Consider the following 20980-nt stretch of genomic DNA (forward strand, 5'->3'; position numbering starts at 1 on the left):
GTAGCCCTGTTAGAAAGCATGTGTTATAAGGCCACACTTCTATGAATCAAAAGAAACACAGATCTGGTGCGAGTTGTTGACATGATAGCACATGTATTCATTCAAGCAATTTACATCTTCTTGATCAAAATAATTAATATGATTCCTTTATTTTTCTGGCAGTGTTTACTAAATGAAATACAAACATTTTCTCTACATTTCTATGTAGTTATAAACCAAAACTCTCAAAAGCCGAGTTTGGTAGAAATCAAAAAACCTGTGGAAATACTTGCCTACAGCTCATGTTCCCAGAGCATTTTTTATTCTCTCAAACTTCTTGTGTTTTTATCACCGGATGGAAACAAAGAAAATGTTTTCTATTTTCTTAATTATATTTAGCCTATTTTGTCACAGACTGAGAACAATGTCAAATAAGCTATCTTGAAAATTATGGTGGGTGTGAGGGTTACATGGGATAGATCTAACCTGTCATTACCCCCATACTTAAGATGGGTTTGTAATTGATTTTCAAGATGGAACATAGAAGGACTACATACATATTAAATAATAAATAATTAGGATAAGTAATCATATAAATGCAAGTGCAATTAAGGATTTAAAATTCTCTCAAAATTGCACAAGCTTTTAGGTGAATGCAATTTGAAAGAATTTTCAAATATCACAAGTAGCCACTAGTGTAAATTACTAATTGCTCAAGCTTTCATGATCGCTCATTTATTATATGACTGAGAAAGATAAGAAAGCAAGTGCATTAATTTGCACTGCAGGGCAAATTAAAAATTATGATAAATTGGCCCGTTTTCAGCCAATCACAATGAAATAATCTTCTCAGTCATAATATATCTACTGATCCAGTCTAACTAGCCAAAATTCCAAAATTAATAGGCCCTTAGCACGATCCGGTCACATGGTACAAAATCACATGCTGGTGCACAAGTTGCACAGTGGGACTTCCAAAACAATGCAACTCGTACCAGTCCACCTGGACCTGCCTTTGTTTTGGAAGTCCCACTACGCGACTTGCTCACCAGCATGTGTGATTTTGAACCATGTGACCGGATCGTGCAAAGGGCCTATTACTGGTAAATCTACTATTAATAACCTTGGTACATGTTTTTTACTTTAATAGTGTTGAAACCCAGCGGCCCACCAAAAGACCTAAAGCTTGACATAGAAAGTTTCCAACAACAGCCCCTATGACACTTCCAATCCCTGGAAAATAGTAATAGCCTAATGCTGCCCCTCCCACTCCTCCCACAAATCCTGACACTATGGGTGTCACTCTTTTGGCTTTGATCTTTTCAGCATCCACAGGTGTCACATGACCTTTGCTTCTTGCATGATCAGCCGTTAGGACCACAAAAGCAATCCATACAGCATCCTGAATGAGTCCCACTAAGACACCCACAGCGTGTCCGATAAGTAACATCGATGTCTGAGCTATTAATCCCGTAGCTGTAGCACCAACGAACACAACTCCCCCAAATAGGCTCTGGAGGATTACTAACAACAGTCTTCCGATTGTCCACAGCACATCATAAGCTTGATAGCTTTCTGGCTTACCGGCTTTGCATTCTCGGCAAAAGTGCTCACAGTTACTTGTAAACGCGTTGTAATCGCGCTCTCCCATTCGCTTTCTCGCCCGACGGACCACCTCATCCGAGGAGAACACCACTTCCCCGTCCACGTTATCCGCAGGGGGGTATTCTATCCGGTATACTACTTGCTCTGGTTCGAGAAGAAATTTAGTCCTTACGACTTCAGCTTTGCCCGTAGGGTTGCTTTCACCGATAGATCGCAAACCGATCTCCATATCACCAGTCTTGTGAATGACCCACGCAAAATTTGGCTTAACTTTTTCAACGATAAAGTGATGCCAGTAGCCGAAAGCACTTTCTTCCATGACATGATCCCCTTTACGAAGCTGTGCTAGTGACGTAATCTTCGTCCGTGGAGAAATTCTGCCGAATTGAACAGGCGGTCTTGATTCCTCGAGGTTGAACATCGATGCGCCTTTCCTTGTGTCCTCTGGGAACAAGATTGAGCGGCGATAGCAAGAATTTCAAAACAAGTGTGCTGCTTGAGAACTTTGTACCCTAAAACATCACAGCTGACACATGTCATCTACACCTTGATACGGGATATTTCCTCACTTGTCGCTTGTGAAATGTCTCTTGGACACGCGGCTATTAAATTTGCATAAGAGCCACATCGTGCCCACACATGGGCTTTTCTTCAACCATATAACATTTGTAAAACATTAGAAATTCCCACGCATTCGTTTCCAAGAAGCTTGGTTCCAATGACTAATGGTTCAGAAGATATTCAATTATTCACCAGTCAGATTGCAGTTGAAAAACACAAACTGCTTGACTAGCCTCAGCATATAAATGTCTATCAAAATTTTCAAAAGGAAATTGAAGCCAATTTCTCCAGTTTTCCTTAAAATAACTCCAAGCAACCGGTTAATTTTCGATTTCTGACTCCCCGCTTGGCTCGTTTTGTTCGAAATACAATCAGCGGTTTGTATTGAATTAAGCGATAGATACTTCATGTAGAACAACGCAGATTGTACCGGACCACAATTGGCTGTGTACGCTCAGATGCGCTGTACATGAAGGAGTCCTAATAATTCAAAGATGGCGGACGAGGATGTAGAGGAACTTGAACAGAGTTTATCACAATTTGTAAGTCTTGCAGCTTGAATGTGGTTAATAAGCAATCCGTATTCTCATACCTATTTCTTTCTGTAGCGCACAGAGGAACCAAATACCCACCTCATCTTAGTAGCTGCTCAGAAGTGCGTCAGTAATGGAAAGTGGAAACATCTTGTGGAAAGTTTTACTCGGCCTGAACATAAGGTTTGAAATCATTCATAACGGATCATGGTTTCTATTTTACGCCAACCTAAGTTAACCAAATAGTCCATTAATATACTGAAAAACAAGAAAGTGTGCTAATTTTTTTTATTATTGTTCGGTTTAGTGGGGAATTTGATTGTAATTAAGCTTAATAAGCTTATCTTAAATTTTACCTGATTTCACTGTATGTCATGTACTCGTTATGTTAAAGGATGCTTTGGAATTTGTTGGCTGGGAACTTATTGGAGTCATATCTCAAGCAGTTGTTGATGAGTTTGAATCAGATGCTTTTCAAGAGTGCAATAAAATTCTCAAAATAATTGCTGAGGTGAGGAAATAAAATTAATTGTACATGTTACTGAACAGCATTTAAGTATCTTTCAATCGTATTAGGAAATAAATAACGGAACAATGTTTACATGGCCTGATCCAGACACAAAAGAAAGTTTGGTAAAAGTTATGTGAGCCCTCATCTACTACTTGGGTTTACATAATTTTTGCCCAAAAGGGATGGCTAATTTAGAAAAAGAACAATATTTTAAGTCTGCAAGACATAGTTCAATGAACCACCTATCATTTTCAGGTAAAAAGCCATGTTCAAATTTGAATAATCATTAATGTTTATTTAAATACAGGTATGAAGTAACGCATCAGGTCAGTGGACCATTTCCGAGTTTCTTTTACCTCTGTTTTAAACCTTTCACATGGAAACAACTTTGATTTGCAAGACAATGAATGTGAAAGAACAGGGCTGTGCTCTAGAAGTGTCACAGGCGACTAACTTTTACCTTTGGGCGACAGGGAAACTCTTTTCTTTTTTCATATAAGCTTTAGAACTGAGCACCCAGGATTTCATGGTTAGGATCCTTTGGGCTCCTCAAAATTTTAGACCACAGTCCTTGAAGAAATCTCATTTCCATATGGAAGGTTGTGCACCATAAGACTCATTTTAAAACAGAGGTAAAAGCAACTCGGGAATGGCATATTCAAGTAGTGCCCGGGGTAAGGACAAATAACTTATATGTAGGTAAAATGCCCCATGGTGAGAACACTATCTACACCACTGGCTTTGGCAAATGTTATTTAATGAAAATGATAATTCATCTGATACTGACAGAGATGCAGTGCAAAGGAGGTCTGTATTGGGATATTAGAGCAGCTTGAATCTGAGACAGCTTGCAACTTGAAAAAGTTTGTTGCTTTGTTGGAAGCACTTCAAATAGGTAGGTGAATCAAAATACAATTAAAGTATTACTGAATTGGAGTACTTTATCTTTTTAGGACTTCCATAATAGATATTAGCTAATTAATTGCACAACTGTAAAATATAATTATCAGTTTTTCTAAGTTACAGACACAGTGATTGTTTTTCTCTCATGTTTCATTATTTAATATTACTGAACCAAGTAAATCCATTAACTTGTAATAAAACTCATTGAAATAAGTACTTGGAGTTTATAATTTTATAATAAAATTTATTTTCTGTTTTGCAGCAATAGACAGGTTGAAGGAGAGGAAATCAAAACTTGTTGGTATGGTGCTACCTTGCATTACTCAATATATCAGAGGTATTCAATTAACAGATGAAATAGTGGATCAAAAAGAGTCTGGCAGTAAATGTCCAGTAGCGCGATGTGTTATGAAACATGTACTGGATTTTCTCAGGCCATTTGTGCAAGAAGTCAATATGAAGTCATCATCCTCAGAAATAGTAAGTTATAGATAACTTTTGCTATTAATTTGCTATTATCTATTATTGATCATGGATGTTGTTTCAAAATAAATTTGTACTTTATGCACATGGTCAAAGTATTACTTTATCTGTAAATCAACAGAGATCAAAACTGGCACAAGATATTGCAGGCAAAATGTTTGTGCAAGCAAATAAATTTTACCTTTTGATGATCAAAATGAACAAGTGATTTTTATTTCAACTTCTTGCAGTGTTTTCTGAAAGAATTAGAAACTACATGTACTTTCTTTGTGTCTCCACTTAGTTAGAGAAACACTTGTGAGAACTACAAAAATGTTGTGGAAATACTCTCCTATACATCATATTCCCACTGCATTCTTGAGATTTCTATCACATGATAGTTGATGAGGGTGCAGCCCTCGTCAACTATCACACATAGAAATCAGGAACAAAATTTATTAATAAATAAATCTAAATATTGTTTTAGTATAAATCTACCAGTCGTTCAAAAGTTAAACAACATTCCTCTTCAGAGACTCTTTGAAAACCCCACAAAGCAGCTGCCACTTTGTTGACAATCACGCAGTGCCAGGTTACTCATAACATAGCTAATCAGAGAACAGCATTTGTAATAGTACCCTGGAAGATTTATACTAAGATTTGATAGAAACCTGTAAAATGTTTGCCATTTCTTAAATAGTAACAAAATAATATTGTTTCTAATCTGTTGTTATTGCTAAATATGTTTGTTTATCTTTTAGTCTTCCTCAAGTTCATACATCACTAGTTTGAAAACAGACATTAGCAAATGGTAGGTACAAAATTGTGCTCATTTTCAGTATTCTTTTTATTTTGTACTGTGTAGCTCTGATGAGCATCTTTATCACATTTGGGAAAAATATGTTTAAATTTCAATTGAAATATACTGATATTGAAGTAATTTTTTCTTGATCTTGGATGTTGCTTCCAAATAAATTTATACTTTTTGCACAGTAACAACATCATCAGTACAGTTAGAAGTGTCTACAGTAGTTTAATTCACAGGGGATGCAAGCAGCGAAAACTGGAAGTATCCCTCCACGCAGAGAGTTTTGTCTACAGTTTGCAATGGCATGAGTTCCTGTCATAGAAAGTGTAAGTCGGTTATCATCTCTTCTAATGAGACACCTGCCAAATGTCGTCGTCAGATCTGTGTCCAACCTATTTACTGCGTAAGATCTTGTTGCGAGATCTTGTGGTGGAAAACAGGATTGTCATGGCGCCAAGGAAAGGGTTCATGCTCTTCACTTGCGTCATCAACGATAATGTATTGTACTTGTTCTTGCAATACTGGTGTGTCCTAAGTAGCTGTATTTGTATAGAATGTCCTGGTCAATTCTTCAAGAAAAATTCAGCTGTGTCAAGTTTCCCAATGAATTTAAGAGCGATTGGAAAGAAGATCACTTCGGCCAGCTGATAGAGACAATTATGACGGTAAGGCCTACTCTGAATATTTCGAAATTGTGGCTTTCATTTGGTTCGCTGGCCTTTTTGTTATGCTAACAGCTAGAAAATAACTTGTCATCAGAAACAAGTGCATTTGTGTGTTTAAAATTGTTCAACAACGTTTGCAAATTGCATGTTCAGTGACCGGTGGATGAGAGAAAGGTCAACAAATTTAGATTTTGCCATAATGACACAAAAAGCTACTGGAAAGAGAGGTTGTGCTTGCCCCAAGGTCTCGCCAAATCTGCAATAAATTTGTCAGAATGCTGACATCGATACACAGCTTAATGTTTTGTTCATCAGAACAGTGGGTACACACTTCGTACAGTTCCATGTAATGCGAAAGAAATAATCACACGGCTTAATGTTTTGTCCATCAGAACTGGCAGGTACACAACTCATACAGTTTGATGTAATGCGAAAGAAATAATCATGTGGCTTAATGTTTTGTCCATCAAAACTGGCAAGTGACCCACCTCATACAGTTGGATTTGACACAAAAGAAATGATCACGCAGCTTAGTGTTTTGGCCATCAGAACTGGCAGGTGACACACCTCATACAGTTTTATGTGACGCGAAAGAAATAATCACACAGCTTAATGTTTTGTCCAGCAGAACTGGCAGGTGACCCACCTCATACAGTTCAATTTAACGCTGAAGTAATAATCACGCAGCTCAATGTTTTCTTTGATGTAACATGGCGCTACTGTGAATCATTTGCTAGTGCATCAATGAGCCAAATAGCAAGCACAAAACACTGTCCGTATCTTCCACTACCAGCTGGATCTAGAGAAAAGTGTTCAAGGTATTCTGGGTTCAGTTCCCTCAGATTGATTTTGGATTCATTGGACACATGTTTTTCTGTGAGACCTTCATTGCGATTTTGTTTACAATAATAAAATTATTAGTTGTTGTTCCTCTTGAGGGTATTTTCACTTCAGATTGCTTTAAAAGCTTCCCTGTTTTTTGGAATCTTTTGAGAAGGTAATGCATTTTGAAGGAGACAAGAGAGGTTTTCCTTGTTCACTTGAAGTTCCAATTGCTAAACTAGTGCTTCAGCGTTCGCTTCCTGTCATGTAGTGGTCTCTGCAGATGTATCCATTTGATCATTATTTCATCTGTCACACAAGGGACCTGACCGAATAAAGGAACTTATGTCTGTGTGTGAAACAAGAGCACGCATCAATTATATTTTGATGGCGTATATTAGTTGGTCCTTTGTATTTCTCTGTTCTCATATTTATTCCCCTTCATCTGGTGTCCTTCAGATCTAATGACATTTATATGACAGTGAAACAGATTATAACATCTTGCTCAGCTCAAGGCGAAGGAGCCTGGGGTTAGGTATGTTAGGAATGCTAGGAAACTTTCCTAGCATTCCTCTGTGGTACTTCCAGTTTTTGTCGCTTGTGTCCCCTCATGCAGTGTTTTTGTTTGCAACCAGAGATTAGTATTTTAGCAGTTAGCAGTTAGTGATCAGTGATATTGTTACATTTCAGTTCATCGCTCTCAAGTGATGGCACACTCGTCTGGTGGTTGATTTTTTTTAGTTTCAATCATAGTGCACTTGTAGCATGTAATCTAGTATGCATCGCATGATGTGCAGAACCTGCATGCTATAACAAAAGTGGGCACTGTCCTTTGGAAATGTGGTTAAAGATGCCCTCTTGTGTTTGATGCCATTATTAAAAACCAAGATTTTAAACCAGGTCACATTTAAAAAAGGTCCAAAATTGTACTTTGTTTAATTACATATACTTATTGATCACTTTCGTGCAGCTTGATTCAACTCCTGGATTACCCACTAGTTTTCTTAGATTTAACAAAGGATGGTATAGAGACGACGGACTCGGATGACGAGAACAGTGAATCAGATCCCAAAAGCAAATCTTCTTCAGAGATATCATCCTACAGACAGTTTGCACAAGAGATTATGGTATGTATATCTTTCACTGTCAACGTGTATATTGCATAATAAGTAACAATGAAAGTCAAAATATGAATTAAAAGATAGAGAGGTGTTTGCAGTAAAGTTGCTAAAAATGAAAGTGTTATGACTTAATAACTGACTTAATGAAAAGTACAAGCGTACCAATGACCATGAAAATAGGTTCATTGTGCAGTTTGCAACATTTCTTGTAATGATAAGTTAATAAAGATGGTAAATTTTAAGCTCGGTAGTGAAATGTGAAAGTGAATTAATCAACATGACACGAGCGTGGGACAAAGAAAAATTCTGAGTCCCCGACAGGAATCGAACCCATGACCTCCCGAACACCGGGCGGGCGCTCTATCCACTGAGCTACGAGAACTCATGGAGAGCACGGTCATTTAACTGAGTTCATATATGATAGGTGTCCTGCATACTGCTAGGATCAACGCTATCGAATTCATCGTGAGTAGTGATAAGTTAATAAAGATGGTAAATTTTAAGCTCGGTAGTGAAATGTGAAGGTGAATTAATCAACATGACACGAGCGTGGGACAAAGAAAAATTCTGAGTCCCTGACAGGAATTGAACCCATGACCTCCTGAACACCGGGCGGGCGCTCTATCCGCTGAGCTACGAGAACTCATGGAGAGCACGGTCATTTAACTGAGTTCATATATGATAGGTGTCCTGCATACTGCTAGGATCCTGTCGGGGACTCAGAAATTTTCTTTTTTTCTTTGTCCCACGCTCATGTCATGTTGATTAATTCACCTTCACATTTCACTACCGAGCTTAAAATTTACCATCTTTATTAACTTATCACTCCTCACGATGAATTCGATAGCATTGATCCTAGCAGTATGCAGGACACCTATCATATATGAACTCAGTTAAATGACCGTGCTCTCCATGACTTCTCGTAGCTCAGCGGATAGAGCGTCCACCCGGTGTTCGGGAGGTCATGGGTTCGATTCCTGTCGGGGACTCAGAATTTTTCTTTGTCCCACGCTCGTGTCATGTTGATTAATTCACCTTCACATTTCTTGTAATGTTTATTCATTTTTATTACAGCAGTTTATCCAGCTGGCCAGAGGATCATATGTATACTTTGTGGAATACATTTGGAAAAATAACCAAAGAGAGGAAACAACAAGCAAAGCAAGAAATGGGGATGTAACTTCTGAGGAAACATTATTGATTGATGAAGATGAGGGGCAAGGTTGGAAAATGTTCATAATAAATTTAGAGGCTGCCATTCCTTCTTGTCTGTTGACAAAATATAACTTTTAGCTTGTGACCAGAAAGATACAGCAACAAGCCTTCACATGAATTGTGTGCCTATGATTGTAGATTATATACTTCTTGCAATTTTGCTGCAAAGGACTGACTTGTAACTTGTCAATATTAATAGTGTCATAGTTGCAAGTTGTAGTAAATGTATCTGTGGTACATGTTCTCAGCTTTGTTGTACCTGACTTGTTACAAATGGAAATTTTAATACAAGGGAGCAAAATGTATTTGTCATTTTGTGGAATGTTTTTGTTTTAATGTGAAGATTTGACTTCTATACTTTACGGGAAAGACCAATTTTTCCCCAAGTTTTGATCAACTTTTTAATTGGTTGTCACACAATTTATATTAGTAACAAAGTCAAATCAAAGAATTCTTGTTTTGGGGGTTTACACCTATTGGTTGAAGTGTTCAGCATTTCCTTACATCATTCATTGACCCTTCTTGGGATAGCATGGTCCTATTTCTACATGTTCTACCTGAGAGGACAAGATTATTCATTTCCACAGTCAACCTCAATCCTTACATGTACTTGAAATTATTTTACAATGGTGTTTAGAGGGGGGTTAAATGAGTCTTTAGTTAATTAAATAAAACATTTAATTCCTCACCAGCAGACATGTATAGCTGGTTTTTTTGTTGTTTGTTTGTTTTACTTTTTCTACTTTTTCTTCTTTTTCTTTTTTTCTTGTTTTTTTTTTTTCTCATGCAAACACCTTTTCATTTCCCTCTATTAAATATTGTTCTTCCTCCTTTTGTCCTTTCTTCAAGGGAATACGTTGTATCCAGTGTTAGGTCTCAGCTGTTTTGTTTATTTGCTTCTTGTGGAGGAGATGGAAGACATGAATTTTCCTGCAGTTTATAGGTATAATTTCTTGTGATTTCTTGTTTGTGTTTCTGGCTCTAGGTTTCCCCTTTTGTTCGTAAGACAATATTATTATATGACAGTATTTTTATTGACTTGTTTGATACACAGCAAACTAAAATCTCTAGGCTCTAATGTTAAACCTTTTGTGAAATGGAATGTGATGACTTTTAAATGCAGAATGCATGTCAGATGTGACCAGAAGCCGATCAAGAACTTGCTTCAACAAATTTCTTGCGAGTGACTTATAACCAACTTTTGTACACACTGTTATATACAAATTTGTACCCAGGTATTAGCATGGCAGTTAGATACAATGGTTTGCTATTCAAACAAGAAATTTGACATGTAATTTATGTTTGCTTTGTACACTCAGCTTCAGATACTTACTGAAAATTAATATGAAAAGTATCATCTTTCTTCTAAACAGGTGAGTGACATTATCTTGACATGGCATTTTTTATAAGGTATTACCGTAGTTTCATCACACAAACTAAACATGAAGCCTTTGGAGGGTTTTCATTGCTAATGAACTAGAATTTTGTAATGATGGAAGGTAGGTTCTCACACTCGATCATTAACAATTCATCAAGTTTAAACGAAGGAAATCATGACTGTGACGGTGTTTGGATATCTGAATTAGCATAGATTTTTACGATTTTGTGTCTCCGTTTTCTCCTTAGTTTTAGTTTCAATTGAGAAGATATATCAAACACTCAAGACAGTGCTTAACCACATTTCCAAACACCTTGAAGTTCGTCAAAAATACTCCGCTGCACGTCGTATTGTCAACTCTCTTCTCGGTGTTTGGAAATATGGTCAAACACGGTCTTTCATGTTTGATATATTACTTGAAAACATCCAATTGCTCTTGACATTTAGAGCGGTCCTCAATTGAGTGTCAAAAGTAATCAGACAACTACTTTGGTTTTGATTTTGTTTTTACTAAGATTTGATATTGGTTGAGTAGTCCAATTGGTAAGTAGCTGGTTTGGTTTTATGATACTCAATTGAAAACCACGCTAGTCAAGAGTTGTTGTAGGCTTCAAGCTTGATTTTGTGTCTACTGAAAAGTCAACAACAACAACAACATGTGATGACTATGTGAATTAACCATCATTCCTATCAAAAAACTGGCAAACATTTTTTAAGATACACAATCCAAGATGTACCTCTACTGCTACTTCTTATTTTCCTTTCAGAACGGAACACTGTGCTATTTACAAGGGTTTGGTGTGTATTTTGCGAGTGCTTGTGTTTTCGAAAATATTTCTACGTGTTGTTAGTTTTTTTTTTCTCTTCAATTGCTAATATCCCAGATTGAGACATGCTTTTATGTAGGCTGTTAATAATTTTTTTCTTTGCTCTCAGGAACTCTTGGACACATTGTCAAAAAGGTTAAAAGAGAAGAGTTTGGTGTACAGCTACAATGAGTTTAAAGACATAACAGATATTGTGAAGGTGCTGTTCGCTTTTGGATATTGCTATGTAATGCATGCTTCTTGTTGTTCTCAAATCTCCCGGTTGCCTGAACGGGTTTGTCAAATCTCCTAGACCCAAGAGAAATAATGTGTTATTTTGACCAATTTTTGGGATACTATTTTTCAGTTGGAACTCGGGGTGTTTCTTTCTTTCTTTCTTTTTAAAGTTTTAAGTTCGAATCGTCAGAACTTTTTTATCAACCGTTCTCAGTGGGTAGACAAGAATTTCCCTTCGAAACAAATTGCCAAACTCCTGGATTTGGATTTTTGTAGGTTGACATCTTTGACCTCAGTAGTGAGACTTTATACCTTTTTGTTTTCTTTCGTTTATTTCCAGGCCCTTATAAACGTTATGACGATGTGTTCATCTAAGAAATTGGTAGGTACTTGTCGAGCTCTTTTTTTCAATGACTGTTAGTCAGTGTTACCTGTGCAAACTAAGGGATGTTTTTTTTTTTTTGCTTCGTAGAGGTTAAAGGGAGTTCGAGTCCTCCCAAATCTGGTGTCAAAACTAGACACGAGGAGTCAATACGGATTGTTGTAGTAAGTGTTGCTCATGTCAAGTCAGATTAAGGTAATAAGGTGTGTGGCTTGTTCTTGTAGCCAATATAACGCGCGCTCTGATTGGCTAATTGTAGGTCATAATTCTTCCGTAATGCCCAGGGGCCGATTACGGACTCGCAAAAACAAAGCAAAAAGCATATAATAAACCACTTATTAACCTCGAACGTTCGGTCTTAACAAAAAAAAATCTCAAACCTCGACCTTGTCGTATTGACCTCGCTGTCGCTCGGTCAAAATAGCAAGGTCTCGGTCTGAGATTTTTCCCGTAAAGACCTCACTCTCGGTTGATAAGTAGTTACTAACTGTCCAAAAGACGTCAACTGAACTTTGTCTAATTAGTATCTGTTTCTGTAAGTGTTTCAAGGCAACTGATTTTGAGCTTGCACATAGAGTTCAAACTTCTTTGTTCCTCCATTTCCGTCTTTTATTTCAATTTGCTGACCATGCAGTATTATAGCTGACAGTTTGAAACCTTTTCTCTCGCAGCACCATTCTTCAAGACTGCAGCCATCCTGGAGTGGCTGGACTGATGATTTATCTCTTAAAGGAACAAGTTAACCAAGCCCTTGGTGTAAGATGTAACCTCTTGTTACTTGCTACTTGAACTAAAGATAAGCTATGAAGATGTATTATAAAATGCTTATTTTAAGAAAGTGTCGTACTTTCTTGTAAAACACTAAATAACATTCATAAATAACGCAACAGACAAATGAAACCAGTGCCAAGCGTAGGAAAACTCGCGCGAGCCTGGTCTTGATTGAGGGTGGTTTTGGTTTTGCTTCATTTGACTGTCGAAAAGTGATTGGTTTTGTATTACTGCGCAACACGATTGGGTTAAAAACTCCCGCCACTTTTTTCATCCATTAGAAGAAAAACCAAAACCAATCATAACTCGTTTGCACGAGTTTTCCCGCGCTTTACGTCAACTACGTGTAACGACTTCGAGTTTTGATTGGTTCACTGTATTGTCTATGTCCTTTGTGAATGGCTAGAGTGATAACTCTGGTTTTGGTCATACGACGCTCAATTGAAAACCACTCTAACGGCTTGTTTGATTGGTCAGAGTACATCGGAAGAACCAGTCATAGAATTCGGCAAATCCAAATCCAAACCAAACACCTAATGATTACTTTCGACAGCATAAAACTCTGCTTGAGTAACTTTCATTGGGGAAAAAAAAAAAAACAAAGCTCAAACAACTCCGCACACGACGCGCGTGACGCGCACGACCAAGGAGCACCACCTGGGGACGAGATAATTACCTTACTTGTATCATTTGTTTGTAGTCGTCAGTAGATGAGGCCTGGTTCCAAGGCAGTCGTCTGATGTCAATACTTCAGCTAGTTTTCAAACCTCCCTCAGAAGCAGGGACCGAAAAGGACCTGGTGCAAGAAACCGATAGGTAAATCAATCCGAATTTAAAATGTCAAGGTTCCAGCGCCTTTCCAACCTTGTCAATTAAATAAGGGTTCTTTTTCTTGCGTTTTGCAGTCATAGTCATAGTAATTTTTCTTGGACAATTCTGTCCAAGGGGGAAAGGTGCAATGAGGTTAACCCTATGTAAAGCACCAACCCGTGAGACAAGGCCAAACCACAACACCGGGAACTCCGTGCCCTACTCTTTTCGATCTTTTTATTTTCTGTCATTTAACCCTGCTTTTAAACCTTCTTGATCTCTTTTCTTAGGATTATGGCAGCTCTTAATTGCTTGAGGTTTATTCTTCTTAGAGACGAGAGTGACAAGGTATAGCATCAAATATGTCCGATCTAAATTGCGGCATCATCTACCTCTTCATTAACATAATGGCGATTACTTTTGGACGCTTTTGTACGTCTGTAAATTGGGTTCACTGTTGCGCTCAAAGGAGGTCTGACAGGTATAGCTGCGCGGAGTGGTCTTACCTGTCGAGCAACAGAAGAAGCCAATTCAAAGCTGTCAAAAAGATGGCTATGGGCCTACGTCTGGAAAGCGCAGCGTTGGGTTCTCTCAGGAAGGGTCGCAAAAACCAAACGAACGAACGAACGAACGAACGTATAGGAAAGTTGGAATTTCGATTTCGGAACGTTCTGAGTAATACGTTACTCATTGTAAGTTTACTTTTAATTGTAATTTTAGCTTTTTAGCCTTGTTATTCCGTTTTTAATCTTGTCAAGCGCATTTGAACATTTTATGAAATTTGCGCATAGGGTGGCAACGAGGCTCTTTCAGTCTAACCGGTCTTTTGCGGCCTTCTCGATTGTTTTCCAACATAGATGATGTTGTTGTATCTCTTCCTCTACTGTCCTGCGCCATGTGGACTACTCGTAGTCTATTTTTGGTCTGCCCCTTTTCCGATTTCCTTCTGGTGTCCAATGCACAGCAGTCTTAGTGATAGAAGTTCTTTCCCTCCGTAATACGTGCCCAATCCACCTCCAACGCTGTTGCTTCAGGATTGTTCTCATTTCATCCTGTTCAGTCTTTTGTAGAAGGTCCTTGTTTGAGATTACATTACTATTAGCTCTTAAATTCCGCCAGTAGCTGAAATTACATTTTGCAGGAGCGTCAATTATTGCTGTTCATTCAGACTTAAATAAATTCATGGCCATTTTATTATTATTATTTTATCAACGACAGACAAGAGTTTGGGAAAACTTTACAGCCATTGAGAAGGATTTCATGGAGCCTCTGAGACAGGTATTAACAGTAACCAGAATACAATACCAAGCAGAGCTTACAAACAAGCGGGATGAAATGGCTGGAAATAAAAGTAAGAATGTTTTGCCTAATGATTAGAAGTCGAGCCATTACTAACTAAAATCCCTTCTTCCTAGTTTCAAATCCTTCCCGGCTAGAAGCCTATTAGTTTGGTGATACTCCAGATATAAACCCACAACTTCCCAAATTTAGTGGAGGCGCGGTGGCCTCTAGCTCATGGTTAGTGAGCTCGACTCTGGATCGAGCAGACCGTGTTCAAATCCTGGCCTGGGTCATTGCATTGTGTTCTTGGGCAAGACACTTTATTTAACTATCCCATTTTTTTATGCATCCGGATTCCATGAAATGTTTTTATTGCAAAAATTGAGGGACCTTTTTTTTGTATTCATTAGGTAAAAAGGCGCAGCAGGGAATAGAATTTAGTGTTAAGAGTCCTGATGGAAATTCACTAGGACTATTGCCACTCAGTGACCAGTGCGAGGTGAGTTCGTAATAGTAATTCCTCTTTCTGATTCTCATACATTTCTTGTGATTGTTACATTAACAATCTTTGTTCTTCTAAGTTTGATTTTAGAACACTTGAGGCCAAGTCCAATAGGAAATCGAGCAATTTCAGTTTTTAATGGACAAAAACCTTGTACCAGAATAACTCTAGGTATATTGCCGTCCTTTTTGCATTTCTTAAAAGCTAAAATATAAATAGTTGCTTGAAATAACACAGAAAAACAATTTCCCATGGGAATTCGAGAAAATAAATTTCAAAGTTCAGAGAAATTGTGCAAACACAGGAAGAATTTCATGATCAGTTTTATTTCACCAGTACTATCAACTGTTTCATAGGACCTGCAAATTTTGTTTTGTTAGAAATGATTTCTTTTGAGAAAATATTTAAAACAGTCACATATAAGTTAGCAATACAATGTAAATAATCTCGGTACAAAGTTTTTGTCCGCCTGTTACTCTAACTTGTGGTATATTTCTTCTTCATTCCTCTGTCTTATTCTCATACATTTCTTGTAATGCCGCGGTTTGTTTTGAGCCGAATTTGTAGGTACATCAACACCATATTCCCTTGTGTTCTATTCCTTAACTTCTTTGTTCTTATAAATTCGATGTTAGTTCCTGCGAATGATAATTAAGTCTAAAGGCTTAATTTGGTAAAAAAATTCGTGTAAAAGCTTCTGAAAAGTCACTGAAGGTCTGAAAGGATCTTACAAGAATTTTATTGACAGTCGTTAAGTTCCTCGTGTTTAATCCCTAAGCTTCTTCCACTCTGTTCCAGTTTGATTGTCAAAGCCATTCGTTGAACTTCAATTGAATGTTTGAAGTTCAATAATTTTCTGCTTGTTCTAAATGATTTAATATTCAAATGTACTTTTAAATTCATTTTTCGCCTGTGTTTGATTTGTACGAAGGCGCTGCAATCTGGCCTGTACTCTTTGGACATGATGGAGAGTGTGTTGGCCAGAATCTCAGAAATTGCGAGTAGTAGAGCCAGAGGTGGAAAATGAGATTCCTTGGAGTCTGCGTCGCGATGTGACCGGCGTGTTGCCTGCAGCGGGGTCAGTGTGGTGAAAGCTAATGAAGATTTTCCAAGACGTGGAAAGATACCCGGAATTTCGAGTGACACAGTTAAACAGTATCAACTGTATCAATTATCCATCTCTGACTCGTAGCGGGTTGAAGACAACATTCAAGTTTCAGATAACAATCACGCGCCCTTACCAATCACGCGGTAGTGAACAGTCGATAGGAACTTTCACATGCGTGTATAAACTATGCATGAACTGTTAATGAACACTGATTTCCTCGCGCATTATGAAAACGCTAATCAAAGACATTACACAGAGCTAAGGCATCAGTGCGACATTTTCGCCTCGAACGTATTAAGAAGTGTCTCTCTCGGTACGCTCCATGATAGCTGTTACTTGGGTCATTAAGAGGAGTGTCCAAGGGTGATAGGGTATTTTTGGGGCACGGGTCGGTTACTGTTGTACTGCAAGTAGAGGAGAAGGTGCTTTTCAATTCTCTCCCTGGTCCTCACTATACCAATTCAATTTAGGCAGCGCTCCAAGCATATTACACCCCCACCGTAGAATCCCAGTAATAGGCCCACCCAAAAATACCCCCTTACCCTCCAACGAAAGCCCCTGACTCACTGTCCGGCGTAAAAAGCGCTCCCCTGAATATAGGCTCATGGACTGATATTTAATTTAACCTCCCCCACCCCCCACCTGAGACTTTTTAGAAAAATGTTCAGGGACATGTAATGTCCACTTGGGCACTGTAGAGCTTCTCTTTTGCTTCATATCGTCAGTTCAGAGGGTTTTACCAAGTATTATTCTTATTTTCACCAAAGCAAAATTCAGATGCAAGATTCCTACCAAGTATAAACCCATACAATTTTTTAAACGACATATATAGTAAGTGTAAGACTCCTTTAAATCGCGCCCACCTGAAAGTAAGATCACCATTTAAGATGTTAAGCAAAAGTCTAGTCGAGAGCTCATTATAAGAAAATTTAAAGGTAATGTCAACAAGGTGTCTTAAAAAGTGTTAGCCCTTCCTTGGAAACCCAGAGACAATTAATTGAGGCGGGACGAAGTGAATCGGGCAAAAATTTAAAAGCACGCCAATCTTGTAAACTTTTGCCGCCGCAATTTTTGCCGGGTTTCGTCCAGCTGTTAAATTTACAGTGGTCAAAGAATGTTAAGGTGAAAACTTTCACACCCATAATTGTTTCCTGTTGCCCATAACTTTACAAACAGCGGCCAAAATATAAGAAAAACTGAAGTGATTAGGTGGGCTGATAAAAAAGGACATCTAACCGCTTTTCAGCTCAGCAACTGTCAAGCAGACGCTAATTACAATGGTGATATTAAAATTTGATACTTATTATTTGATAACGCCGTTTCACAGAAGCGGCAACTTTCTACATGATATTGAGTCCTAAGCAAGGACAATACCGATCTAGATAATGAACTATAAACTAGTACATAACCAGTGTACGTTTTTCTGAAAATGATGTTAAAATCGGTCTAGTGCACTGAACCAACCAATAAGGTTTGTCACAAAACGGCTTCGAAATAAAGAAATTTTAGATATCTTTGTTTCGTATGATGTTTAAGGTCCGACAGTGAGTGGGAATCGAAGCCGGCTGCACCGGTAAGCGGAAATAATCAAGGAAGCAAACTGCTAGAATGGAAGACAAAGACAAAGACGTCTGATGGTGAAGAGAATGAAATAACCAGGTCTATTTTGGGATCGCAAACCGCTGAAGAACTGGAAAATCAACATAGTTCTGCAGTTAAGAAAAAATGAACTATCACAACCCAAAAGGAAAGCAGAGGGACTGACAAGAAGAACGCCGTCACGAAAGGAGCTTGAATTGCCAACCGTTCAACCACCGTCAGCTCATGGTCTACGCAAAACAAAAGGTGAGTTCCGCACGAAGTAAATTTGAAAGCATGGCTCTATATGGTGATAACTTTGAGCGTTCAACGAAAACACTAGCAATAAAAAATACACTTAAATCGATTGATGGAACCGGAAAACATGGTGGCAACTGCTTAGAAAGCATGGAAAATGCCAGTGTTAGGTCGCCAGTGTTTTGTGGACCTTGCTTCAGGCCGTGGTCAAGAGGAAAGAAGGAGACAAGGAAGTACATCACACGGGGCCACTACAACCAACAAGAAGCAAATGTTCAGTGATTCTATTTAAAGCATCAGCGCTCAAGGAGCGATTGTTTCAACCTAACTAAGGTTCTAAGCGAGGTTCACGAGATCAGCAGGTTCAATGAAAACCACGTCAAAAACAAATTGGTTCCAACGACGACGAGTTTTGAAATTTTGATGCCAGCACTAGTTAATAGAGGGGACCCGTCTAGTAGCTACATGTAAGCAGAGGTCCTGGGAAACAAAGGATTGGCCCAGAGAGAATGTCTGACGAGCGATTTCCAGTCAACGTGGACGCTTCCAAAAAAGATGTTCCCTGTGAGAAGGGAACAATGCTTGAAAAGGCTTCTTCGGCAACAACTTATGTCATGTTACGACTTAGGACCTGTTATTGAGCCTTTTGACGTGATTGTGGAGATGCATTGAGTCGCAAAAGCCCGCTCGGACAGGTGAAGGTTACACCTGATTTTCCAACAAGGAAATAAGAGATTTTCCCATTTGCTGGGCCATATTTACGACTTCCATTGCTACCTTCGTCACGAAACGACCTAGTGAGGATATCACACCTGCTGACGAAGTGTGAACTGTTTCCATGGAAACTTCAAAACATCAAGTTGGAGAGCCTGAGTAAAAACAAGCGAGACTTGAAAACAACCGTCGACACCATTGCTAGAGAGAGTGAGAAACATAAGTGTACCACGGCTAAGGAGTACGACAAAGCGGCACTTCAGATTTTTGTTCCAGCAAGTAGCTGACGTAATTTAAATGCAAACGTTTTACAACCTGGTCCAAAGTGGTGAAACCTCTTCTCCCATTTGTTCCCACATTTCAAGGTTTTATTGATATTCAGTACCCTTAAAATCAAATGCACTGGCATAAATACACCTAAAAATGCTGGTTAAATTGAGGTTCTCCACCTTTCCATCCTGTCCCACCGTTTTTTCCCCAAAAAAAGTCAAATAAAATACTGAACAAAAGCAACTAAGAAGAGGAGAAAAAAACTGGACTTCTGATCTGAAGCTCGAACAAAGAAGTCTGAATCATGGCGCAGAGTTCCACTGTCTCCCGAAACAGACGGACGCTAACAGTTCCCACTCTTCAACCCTTTTGATTGTTTTAAACGTAAGCTCACATAATTGTCGTATGAAAGCTTTTGTTCAACAACGAGAATGCTCCCTTAAAATTAGTAAAAGCCCAGGAATTGAGGTTACAAATGAGGTATAAGTAGACGTTAGTTCCCGGACATTCTGAATATCTTCATTTAACAAACTCTGCCTGTCCACTCCCGCACTATTTCGCCGATTCGATGCAGAACATCGGGCACACTGATCTGCGTAGAACAGTGGCTATGCTCGTGTATTATCTAGAAATGTTTGTACATTTCTTTTTTGCTCTCTGCAATGGTCAATATTTAACTGAAATTTGAAAATAGACGAGCAACCAGGGCTAAACATATTAAGATAATTAAAATGTTCTCTGGCTGAAAAATTTAAGTTAAAATAAGCTTTCGACTACCAACCTACAGCGTTTGACGGATGATCAAAATTATTGATTATTTTTCGATCAGACCGTTTTGGCTTGGGCGGTTTGTTTTCCCATTACAGACCACGTGATATCCTCTAGAGAACTGTTCTTTTATCCATCCAAAAATAATTCATTCCGCATATACACGCCTCTATTTAAACTTTGAGGGTTGGGTAGCAGCTCTTGCATGGTCTCATATGAACGTCTTGATACCCTTTGATAGAACAACAGACTCCGAACAACTGAAAAAATGTCCCTGGCCCCCAAAAATAACAGCTGCTACAAGCTTACGAGAGCTGCTACGCTTCTGAAATTTGAAAGCAAGAGTATCAAAACAAAGTTCTGAAATGGGATAACAAACCAACCCAGCTAAAAATGTTTATTCAACGCTGCGTAATACGTTTAGGTTTTAGATGTCTTCGACAGGCAAACAAACGGAATGGCTCTGCACATGTAAATTCATTTTTCAATCGACGTTGTCCTCGCGTCGTCGCCGCGGTTGCTTAAACTCCCTAATGGCGACGGAAGACGTACGGAAAGCTTTTAAGACTACTTACCGTATAGCTCGCTTTCCCTATCCGAGCCAAGCAAGAAGAGCAATTCCAGCTCCAGTTGTTGTTGAGTTGATATGGATAATTTTCCGCTTTGCCATTTACCTTTGGAATGGTATGGTCATTCAGGCCAAGAAAGTCAATCAAAATACTTTTGAAAGAAACAATATACCGTACTTGGACTATTTATGAGCTTCACCGATTTGAATCCTTGTTTTGCATCTTTCTATGGGCTTCTCCTGTCCAGTGTAATAGATACTAACAACTGCCTTCACAAAAGCCATAGCCCGAGGGGGAGGGGGTACTCCCTTTTATAGGCCATATAGGTATGTGCGGTCCCAAATGGTATGTTTTTTTAGCCGT

General features: G+C 38.6%; 2 protein-coding genes across 3 annotated transcripts; one reads left to right on the plus strand and one right to left on the minus strand.

Moving 5' to 3' along the window:
- Positions 1 to 70: 70 nt before the first annotated feature.
- Positions 71 to 2352, minus strand: LOC145492320 (uncharacterized). Its single transcript, XM_081471751.1, has one exon. The coding sequence runs from the start codon at positions 2003 to 2005 to the stop codon at positions 1118 to 1120; it is 888 nt and encodes a 295-aa protein (XP_081327877.1). The 5' UTR covers positions 2006 to 2352; the 3' UTR covers positions 71 to 1117.
- A 211-nt stretch (positions 2353 to 2563) lies between these two features.
- On the plus strand, positions 2564 to 19817 carry LOC145492287 (glomulin-like). Of its 2 annotated transcripts, XM_081471700.1 has the most exons (20): positions 2564 to 2687; positions 2754 to 2861; positions 3073 to 3189; positions 3979 to 4084; positions 4355 to 4572; positions 5316 to 5365; positions 7820 to 7976; positions 9045 to 9192; positions 10035 to 10128; positions 10505 to 10558; positions 11331 to 11361; positions 11500 to 11589; positions 11947 to 11988; positions 12079 to 12152; positions 12660 to 12744; positions 13460 to 13575; positions 13860 to 13917; positions 14788 to 14920; positions 15261 to 15349; positions 16284 to 19817. In XM_081471700.1, exons 1-20 carry the CDS (start codon positions 2640 to 2642, stop codon positions 16377 to 16379), a joined length of 1914 nt encoding a protein of 637 aa, XP_081327826.1. In that variant the 5' UTR covers positions 2564 to 2639; the 3' UTR covers positions 16380 to 19817. The 2 variants fall into 2 exon arrangements, with proteins under 2 accessions (XP_081327826.1, XP_081327833.1); XM_081471707.1 differs by lacking the exons at positions 13860 to 13917; positions 15261 to 15349; positions 16284 to 19817 and having other exon boundaries at positions 14788 to 14918.
- The last annotated feature ends 1163 nt before the right edge of the window (positions 19818 to 20980 follow it).

The sequence above is a fragment of the Orbicella franksi genome, chromosome 1 (assembly GCF_964199315.1).
Source record: "Orbicella franksi chromosome 1, jaOrbFran1.1, whole genome shotgun sequence".
In the NCBI taxonomy this organism is placed as follows: Eukaryota; Metazoa; Cnidaria; class Anthozoa; order Scleractinia; family Merulinidae; genus Orbicella; species Orbicella franksi.